The 9769-nt window shown below is 43.8% G+C and overlaps 2 protein-coding genes across 5 annotated transcripts in view; both read left to right on the top strand.

The window, feature by feature from the left end:
• Window positions 1–2509: 2509 nt before the first annotated feature.
• LOC136476627 (beta-1,6-galactosyltransferase GALT31A-like) lies at window positions 2510–7644 on the top strand. Its single transcript, XM_066474549.1, has 11 exons — window positions 2510–2755; window positions 2925–2964; window positions 4189–4250; window positions 4335–4540; window positions 4625–4685; window positions 4782–4860; window positions 4967–5087; window positions 5176–5263; window positions 5477–5602; window positions 5684–5793; window positions 7305–7644. The coding sequence occupies exons 1-11, from the start codon at window positions 2640–2642 to the stop codon at window positions 7451–7453; spliced, it is 1158 nt and encodes a 385-aa protein (XP_066330646.1). The 5' UTR covers window positions 2510–2639; the 3' UTR covers window positions 7454–7644.
• Window positions 7645–8470: 826 nt separating this feature from the next.
• The window catches only part of LOC136476625 (uncharacterized), a 37484-nt gene continuing 36185 nt past the window's right edge, over window positions 8471–9769 (top strand). For 2 of the 4 annotated variants that reach the window (XM_066474542.1, XM_066474541.1), the window contains exons 1-4: window positions 8477–8857; window positions 9240–9317; window positions 9409–9521; window positions 9628–9721. In XM_066474542.1, coding sequence (XP_066330639.1) covers window positions 8761–8857; window positions 9240–9317; window positions 9409–9521; window positions 9628–9721 — 382 coding nt within the window. In that variant the 5' untranslated portion in view covers window positions 8477–8760. Of the gene's footprint in view, window positions 8858–9239; window positions 9318–9408; window positions 9522–9627; window positions 9722–9769 lie in introns of all 4 variants that reach the window. The other 2 variants (XM_066474546.1, XM_066474544.1) reach the window with 2 other exon arrangements.

The following is a 9769-nucleotide window of genomic DNA, read 5'->3' as shown; positions in this document are numbered from 1 at the left end:
ATGGAAGCTTATATTTTTCTGGATTTATTCCAGGATTTAATGTCGCTATTCTTTCAGTGGTAGGTGACGTGCCTGTCGAGCCGGTCCAACTCGGTTCTTCGAAGATGCTCATAGGGATAGGGTGTACGTACGTGCGTTCATAGGGGTGAGCGTGCGCTCATGTATGTGAGCGACTACATTTATAACTAGGTCTCGCAAAAAAAACTAAAGTATTGTTGTTTCATTTTCACCTCACATTTTAAGGTTACTTTTCCTCTGAAAGTGCAATCAAGCCTTAATTGTCGGTTTTGTTGATAATGACCACGTAATTAGAGAACTAATGGGATTTATCGAGATGACAAGCAGAAAATTTATATTCGAGGATGTTACACAAAACGGAGGAGTCCCCAATTATAAATAGAGATGGCTTCAAACTCAAAAGAGATTTAAGATTCTTTTATATCTTGAATTTGAGTATAGGAAAAGCCGTACTATAAAGGGAGATACAATGCTTAAGCTAATATATGCTACCAAGTGCTCTAACAACCATAAGCATCCTCAGATTCACAGCCAAGATAGTCTACACTTCACTATTACCCTTGTTGTCTTGCGTGGTGCGGCACTGTCGCACTTGAAGAGAGGCACTGACGCACTTGAGTCGCGGCACAAGGAAGTTAGTGTCCATGCTGACTTTTCCGGATGGCTCGAGACGTATTAAACGGTCTCGTCCGACCCCTTGGGTGCAGGATCCATCTCACCCAACCCCTTGGTCGTGGGATCCGTCTCGCCCAACCCCTTGGTCGCGGGATCTGTCTCACCCGACCTCTTGGTGCGGGATCCGTCTCACCCAACCCCAAGGTTGTGGGATCTGTGTCGCCTGACCCCAAGGTCGCGGGCTCTGTCTCGCCCGACCTCTAGGCCCCGGGCTCCGTCTCACCCTATCTCGAGGCTACGGGCTTCGTCTCGCCCAACCCCTTGGGTGCGGTGATCGTTGTGGGCTGGGGGTATATATATACCTTTCCCTTTTCTCCCCAACGGTTATCTGCGATTTAAGTGACCGTTGGGGGCTGGGGGTATATATATATACCTTTCCCCTTCCTTTCCAACGGTCACCTGTCTCTTCTTCCTTACTTGAGCACGTCCAAAGCAGAGCAGGAACTCTCTCTCTCCCTCCATTGTTGATCTCAAGCCCTCAAGCAAATTCATTGATTTCTCTATCAATCCTTGAGAAAAAGTGTCCTAAACTTGATTAGAGAGCAGCTCCATTGATTTTCCAACTCTAAAGAGCACTTAGTTCACGTTTTGGTCGGCGGTTGTGTTTGTTATTCTTAGAGCTTGGCTCCTATCCGGTTAGAGCGTCGCCCGTGGAGCTTGCCAACTTATGTGGTAGCCCCAAAAGGTTTGTAGCCATCTCTTGAAGCTAGTAAACTCACCTCTCATCTCAATAGTAAAGTCTCTTGACTTGAGAACGAGAAAGAGCTAGAAAATTCTAAGCCTTAGTGGCTAACCTCAACAACGTGGAGGTAGGCAAGCCTTGGTGGTGAGCCGAACCACGGGACAAATCATTGTGTCACTTATGCTTGATTTACATTACTTGTATAACATATTGTGGTTGAGGTGATTTGCAGAGTTTTTAGTCGATCTACTTGTGTGTGGTGTTTCTATCACTTCTAACTCTTGATATGTGATTATCATACCTGCACTAAACTAGAAAATTTCTCCGATCTAAGTTTTCGTTCACGGATTTTGAACTGTGACTCAAAGTTGTCTGCAGGTGCGGCAGTGCCGCTGTTCTGGTCCGACAGTGCCGCTCTCCAGAGCAGCAGTGCCGCAAGGTGAATTTGTAAAAGTTTAAGTTTTTGTTTTGACAGACCTATTCACCTTCCTCTAGGCCAACTAGAGATCATACACCCTCACTTGGAACACTTATAAATTAATTAAAAATACTTCAATTACATCCGTGAAGGTCAACATATTTTCGAGGTAGATAAATACCAAGCCTTACTTATTTCTTTAAATTAAATTCTTTGTGTGCCACATATTTATTAGACACTGAAAAACATTATAGTTATTGATAAAGTACTTTTTCCATCCCAAAATAAATCAATATCTAGAATCATAGTAAGTCAAAATATCTTAAGTTTAACTAACTTTACATATTAAACAAAACATTATAAAAATATATTTCATGATGTATTTAGTGATACTAATTGATGTCATAACAATTGTTGCTATTTTCTAAAAATTTAGTAATATATAACTAAAAATAGTTTGATTTAGGACGACTCTAGAAGTGGGTTTAATTTAGAATGGAAAGAGTACCAAATTTTATTCTATATTTATATTACTTAATGAGCACTCATAAGTTAGTTGGTAGCATTAAAATTACAACATAATGGCACCAGCCCAAAAAAGCAGCATGTACTACAATCTTTTTTTATCAAAGAAATGCAAAAAGTGATCCAATCTCTTTTAAACCACGGAGGAGCAGGGGGATATAAGGTGGACCGAGTCCACGTAGTAGCAACTGTGAGCGCCACTTCGTTGGCAGCGATTGCAGCTAGCAGTCGAAGGCAGAGCTCTCACGCGGACCTGGCCGCCTGGGGCGCTTTCCCCCTCCTCCCTTTCGAACGAGAAGGCATACGAGGTGGCCAGCCACGATGATGGCTGCGGCGGCGCTGAGGCCGCACAAGGGTTCGCCGGCGCGCGTGCCCACGCGGTGTGTGGCCGCGCTCTGCGCCGCCTGCTTCCTCCTCGGCGTCTGCGTCGTCAACAGGTCCGTACGCCTTCTCCCCCCCCCCACCCCACCCCAAATCCGCCCGCCTCCGGCCCCTCGCCCCGTTGCTTTTGCCTGCCTGCCGCAATCTAGTCCTGAGGCAATGCTCGTCGGTTTCAAGGTCTCGGGGAGTGGTGGTAATTGGTCTACATTTGTGTGCTTATTGCAGGTACTGGGCTGTTCCTGAGCATCCCGGTTGCCCAGACAAGGTAATGCGAATTTTCCCTTGCATTCCCTGAGCAGTGGCGAATACATGATTTTAGTTTAGGGTATGCCATCCAAAAATTTTCATATCCAATTCGGTAAATCTATTATAGCAATTCAGTAATAATTATAAAATTGACAACGTGATTTGGTATATATACACTAAGTAACACGATAAGGCTTAAATTCATGGATTAAGTTGAAACCATCCACTAAATACAATATAAATAGTTCAAAAGTCATACTGATAATTGAAATATAGGCATAAAGAGTACCACTGACTTATAATGCTATTTTTCTAGCTATTTTATTCAACGCTTTACAATATAAATAATTAAAAAAGGCATACTGATAGTTAAAAGTCTAGAATACCAGGAATCCAATCCAAAAGAAAGATCCTTCTATTCATTCAATTCATTTCAAATAAGCAAGCCAATAAATAGAGCCAGTGTTGTAGTTAAAGCAGCGAATAGAAAACCGAAATAACTAGTTATAGTAAGCATGAACGGGTTAAATTCCATTTTTTTACTGCCCTACATATGTTGGTAAAGCACTTCAAATAAAGAGATGCAGTATCTGAGTTTCTTTTCATAATAACTACATAAATATTAAAAAAACACATTGCCAAATAATTAAACAATTTGCTATTTGTAATGTTAGCAAATAGCTATGAAAAATAAACGACAATTTTCTGTAGAAAGATGAAGAGTAAAAGAAACCAAAGAGCAAAGATTAAATTTTACCTAAATGAAATAGCGAATCAAGACGGTAAGCCTTACTGCTGTGGCCGCCGTGCAGACTACAGATGAGATGAGACATGGACAGCGAGCCTCCGATCCAATCCAGCATCCAGGGCGGCAGCGGCACTGCGGCAGGGCACCAGGGCATCTGTGCATTAGGGGTCAGCCGTTAGGCGACGTGCCTGTCCTCCGTTTTCTGGTCCAGATTATAGATTAATTAATTAGGAACCGGAAACATCGTGTACCTAGTAGACGTCTGGAATTGTCTATTGCCGCGTGGGCCACATCAGATGGGCCTCCCGTCCTCCCGTGATGATATTTTTTGTTTTTTTACGAATACGACGTATACATACAACTACCGAAACTAGTTGCCGTCGGTCTCGCAGGGTATGCCGGTGCATACCCGGCATACCCTGTGGCTCCGCCACTGTCCCTGAGAGTGTTCCTATGGAAGCGCATTCAGACATTTGTTGGCCTCCAATTTTCCAGGCAGGCTTTGACCACTCGAGGGCCGCGTTGAACCAAGTGTCGCAGACGCGCGAAGTCATCATGTAATACCACAAGCTTCTTCAGTTCCTGAATCTACCTTTGGTTCAATACGGGTTTGTTATAGCATCCTGGTGTTTCAATCACAGGGCGTTGGATAAGACGATATCTGACATCGAGATGCGCCTGGCTGCGGCTAGAGCCGCCCAGGCGATGAGCCAGGGCATGTCACCAGGTGACTCGGAGGGCGACCAGGGAACTGCGCGGCATAGGATGTCTTTTGTGATGGGCGTTTTCACCACGTTTGCGAACCGGAAGCGGAGAGATTCAATAAGGCAGACATGGATGCCGCAAGGTAGAGATGCCTTTTCCTGTCATTTTGTACCGTGGAGCCTTTTTTTCATTTTTTTTCATATGTAAAAATATTGAACGTTTTTAGGTGATCAGTTGCGAGGATTGGAAGAGAAGGGCGTTGCTATCCGTTTTGTTATTGGACGCAGGTATGGACTTCTTTTGAGTTGGAGATAAAAACAAACGGTGACGCAATGTTCTTCTTTAGTACTATGTTCCTGAAATCTGGGGATTCTTTCTTGTAGTGCATATCCAAACCCGGACAATGAGGTCGACCGTGCAATTGATGCAGAAGATAAAGACTACAATGATATCTTGAGAATTGTATGTTCGGTTCAGTTGATTAGTTTCAACTTTTCCCCTTTTCTTTGATCAGTGATTGCCAGTCAGCCAGCACTGATGTGTTTGCAACATTAATCATCCTATACAGAATCATGTGGAAGGCTATGGAGGGCTCCCTATGAAGATTCAGATGTTTCTTTCCACTGCTCTTACCATGTGGGACGCTGATTTCTATGTAAAAGCTGATGATAATGTTCATGTCAACATTGGTATGCAAAGACGGGACCCTTTCAACTTTGATCAATCAAGTATAGTGACGATGCATCACACTGTGATTGGGGGGCTCTTTCAATACAGGTATCACCAGATCGATTTTGGCGCGACACAGGACGAAACCTCGGGTGTACATTGGCTGCATGAAATCTGGACCCGTTATTGCTAAAAAGTAATGCTCCATATTTGCAGACTTTCTTTTCCATATTTTATGGATTTTATTTACAAAAGTGATTCATCTCCATAACATAGCAGTTGAGATCGCACTTCCACATTTACTAATTATAAGGACATTTCTTGCTAGAAAATCCCAAACAGCTAATTTCATCTTACCAACATTTGTTTTCAGAAATGACATAATAAAGTTCCTGTCTAATGTTAACAGTGACTCCAAGTATTATGAGCCAGATCATTGGAAGTTTGGGACTGAGGGTAACAACTACTTTAGGCATGCAACACGGCAGCTGTATGCTGTAACCAGGGATTTGGCAACTTACATATCAGCAAACCGGTGAGTTTAAATGATGGTGGGAATCCTATAGATCAGACTGACCAAACTGTTTATTTCATATTTTCTGAACACCACTTTCAGGCATATCCTACACAAGTATTCAAACGAAGATGTATCATTTGGCGCTTGGTTGATTGGGTTGGAAGTTGAGCATGTTGATGAGAGAAGCCTTTGCTGTGGTACTCCCCCAGGTTGGCGTCTCCATTTACACTCAAATTTCCATGCTTCTTTGATGTTTACTCCTGTACCATCTAGTTAATTACTCCATGCTCATTGGGATAGTGGCATGATTTTGCTTAAACTTGAAGTTAGTTGCTTTACTGTACTATTTAGTTGTGCTAATTTTGTAGTTTTTAGTAGGAAAAGCAGCAACAACAACAACAACAACAACAACAACAACAACAAAGCATTTAAGTCCCAAACAAGTTGGGGTAGGCTAGAGTTGAAACCCAGCAGAAGCAATCAAGGTTCAGGCACGTGAATAGCTGTCTTCCAAGCACTCCTATCTAAGGCTAAGTCTTTAGGTATATTCCATCCTTTCAAGTCTTCTTTTATTGCCTCTACCCAAGTCAACTTCGGTCTTCCTCTGCCTCTCTTCACGTTACTATCCTGGCCTAGGATTCCACTACGCACCGGTGCCTCTGGAGGTCTCCGTTGGACATGTCCAAACCATCTCAACCGGTGTTGGACAAGCTTCTCTTCAATTGGTGCTACCCCTAATCTATCACGTATATCATCGTTCCGAACTCCGCCTATGTTGTCTCAACATAGCAGGTCCCAAGCCCTGGTAAAGGAGGAGGGTTGTGTTAGGCGTGGCGAGCCAACGTTAAATCTAGCCTTCTAATGGAGATGAAACCCGAAAGTTTTTAGTAGGAAAAGATTGATATGAAATGTGTAACAACTGCACTTTTTGTTAGTCAAAACTTGCTTTCTCCAGCTTTGTGTCCTCTGTTTACCAGCAATGTCCTCTGCTTACCAGCAATGGTCCCATACTTTAACCAGACATGCTCATAGTTGACAAATTGGTGTTCAACAACAATCACACCAATACAATCCAAGACCCCTGATCATTTGCTGCCGCTCTTAAGCACCAGGTGGTAGGCACACCAGCATCTATCACCAATGGGGATTGAACAGGCTAGGCAGGACGGTGGCGCCTACCGCCTAGTACCTAAGCGACGCCTATGGTCTAGGCGGCCACCTTGGGCAACAGTGGAGCCTGAAATTGAATGTTTCATTTATGTGAAGGCTACCAACACTGAGCGGTAGATGATTACTTTTGAACAAACTCGAGATACGATAATTTTAATGCCGCTTGGAAATTTTTTCCTGCCATTGTGAGTGTACTCCTTGTTGACCTTCTAAAGCAATGAGCTTCTTGTCTGTTGGTCCCTCGATGCCATGGTTCTGTCCTTTTCACTTCACTGTTGCTGTAATTGGTACTATTCTTCGTCTATGAATGTACTCTCTGTACCTGATCAATCATCACTGCCAGCTCTGATCATTATATGCATGCTTCCAGATGCACCTTAAGGGAACCTTATGAACGCATTATGTGAGTGTTTAACATTCCAGATCATTATATGAGTGTTTAACACCTATTTACCTTTCATAAATATGCCGCTAACCTCTTCAGCTAATTGTTCTCACTTCTCACTATAATCTGCACACATTTCATGTCCCATCTTTGATGATCTTGCAGACTGCGAATGGAAAGCGCAGGCCGGGAACCCATGTGCGGCGTCCTTCGACTGGAACTGCACTGGCATCTGCAATCCTGTGGAGAGGATGACAGAGGTGCATCGACGATGTTGGGAAGGCCTTGGAGCTGAAGGACACGCACAGTTTTGACTTTTGACAGCCAATAGTTGGCGGATCATTGTCGCACCATTTTTTTTTCCTGTAGGGCCCTGTAACTGTAAGTAAATATGCGGAGATGAACCTGTATGCAATGGCTCAGTTTTTTCAGATGTGCAGCAATGCCACCGTTTCCTGGCCAGTTTGTGTGCGGATACTGGGTAGAAAATGAGGAGTACAACCTGCAATTGAGTCTAATAACTGAAGTTAGGCCTGGTTTCGTTCCAAAAAATTTTCACCCTAAACTATCACATCGAATCTTGCGGCACATGTATGGAGTATTAAATATAGAAAAAAAAAACTAATTGCATAGTTTGGTTGGAAATCGCGAGACGAATGTTTTAAGACTAATTAGTCCATGATTAGCCATAAGTGCTACAGTAGCTAACATGTGCTAATGATGGATTAATTAGGCTTAATAAATTCGTCTCGCAGTTTTTAGACGAGCTATGTAATTAGTTTTTTTATTAGTATCCGAAAACCCCTTCCGATATCCCCGAAACATCCGATGTGATATCAAAAAAATTTATTTCGCGAACTAACTGCATGCTTGTCGTGATATTGATAGACTGGTTGATCTCTGAAGAATTCGTCTGTCAGAGTTCTCTAGATTTGTGTGATTCTGAGTGGAGGATCAGGTTTTTCTCACGGAAACGAAGAGAAATGGAAAGCTTCCTGCCAGAATACGTAGCTCTACCTCCAATGTGTGTTTCTTTTTTCGATCACAACTTTTTCTCAAGTAAAGTATACCATGACGTTGAGATTTTTTTCTCGATATACGCAAAAGATGACGTTGAGATTTTTTTTCCCATATGTGTTGAAACAAAATTGCGGACACAGGCTGAGTACATCTTTTTTAGATGGGAATACATGCTGACGGCTGAATACGAGTACATGTGCAGCCACATAGAGATATACATCGAAATACGTCATCACAAATGAATTAAATCAAATTATCAAAAGATGTTGTAAATACACGAATACGAAAATACGGTACATGTCGGTGTACTCACACACGTGGCATTACGACTCGTCCACGGAGGCCAAGCAGCAGAGGCCAGGGGCGACACGAATCGCCGTCGCCTCCGGCGTCCGCCGCCTTCTCCAAGCAAACGGAACTGAAAAAGCCCCGGCCCCGGCGGCGCCACCCGACCTCTCCATCCACCGCTCGCCTCCTTCCCTTGCCCCCTCCTCCGTCTCCTCGTCACCCTACGCTCCGCTCCATCCTTCCGCCGTGTCCAACCTACTCCTCCCGCTACATGGGAGCGCGGGCTCCCTAGGGTGTCTCGACCGCCGGCGCCATGTTCGAGGGGGTGGTGAGCCAGGTGCTCGACGGCCTCCTCCGCCGCTATGTCAAGGGCATCCAGAAGGAGCAGCTTAAGATCGGCATCTGGAAGGGTCAGTCCTCGATTCCCTCCCCCTCCGCTCTCTCTAGCGCCGCTTTTGCCCAACCGCGCGCGAACTGGCGGCTGTCTCAACTCCGCCGCGCTGTAATTCGTGCCTATCCTGTTACCGCAGCATTAGTTTTGGAGTTCTGTGGCTGCGTGCGGTGTTGCCTCTTTTGGGCTTTCGTCAGTGTAGTGCTCTTGCCTGATCAGTGTAGTTTTTGGGTTTTATGTGTCAGTTTGCGCATTGTTAAGGGTCACGGTTATTTCGGCTTTCCGTTACTACTGGATGCTATGCATTGAATTGCTAAGTAATTACTCGTAGTGTTAATACTCATGCGGAACCTACTATCTATCTGATTGTGATTATGTTTCTGGTGCCCACTGATCTGCAGAAGAAATACTGCTCGAAAATGTAGAGCTGATTTTGGAAGCCTTTGACTACCTGCAGCTGCCATTCGCGCTGAAGAATGGTATCGATTTTTTAATCCAACTGTACTGATTTTCCTGTCTGTGAACCATTGCATGGTTGTAAACTTTTAGTTCTGTTCTACTGCTTTACAGGACGAATTGGGAAGCTAAGCATCCGGATTCCTTGGAAGAAGCTTGGATGGGACCCTATCATTATTGTCATAGAAGATGTCTTTGTTTGCGCATGCCCAAGGGAGGATTCTGAGGCATGTCATTGAATTTGTTCATATTACAGTGCTCAATTTACTTTGTCAAATCAAATATATGTGTTTCCACCCTTCTGACCAAATACATTCTTTGGTTCTTTATCAGTGGAGCTCAGATTCTCTGGACAAGAGAGAACTGGCTGGAAAGTTGGCTAAACTTAATGCCATTGAGCTTGCTAAATTTTCTAGAAGAGTTACAGGTCAGCCTGCACACCCATTTTCCTTACAGGCTTTTTGAATTTATTGAT

This window comes from Miscanthus floridulus, chromosome 8 (assembly GCF_019320115.1).
Source record: "Miscanthus floridulus cultivar M001 chromosome 8, ASM1932011v1, whole genome shotgun sequence".
Taxonomy (NCBI): Eukaryota; Viridiplantae; Streptophyta; class Magnoliopsida; order Poales; family Poaceae; genus Miscanthus; species Miscanthus floridulus.
Note: the sequence above shows the minus strand (reverse complement) of the source record. Positions and strands in the feature narration are given on the sequence as shown.

Excerpts from the sequence above, each read along its gene's own strand:
- LOC136476627 (XM_066474549.1), top strand. The coding sequence starts at position 2,640 with ATGATGGCTGCGGCGGCGCTGAGGCCGCACAAGGGTTCGCCGGCGCGC. Across the intron at positions 2,965-4,188 it reads ATCCCGGTTGCCCAGACAAG|GCAGGCTTTGACCACTCGAG; the intron begins GTAATGCGAATT and ends CCAATTTTCCAG. Across the intron at positions 4,861-4,966 it reads ACAATGATATCTTGAGAATT|AATCATGTGGAAGGCTATGG; the intron begins GTATGTTCGGTT and ends CATCCTATACAG.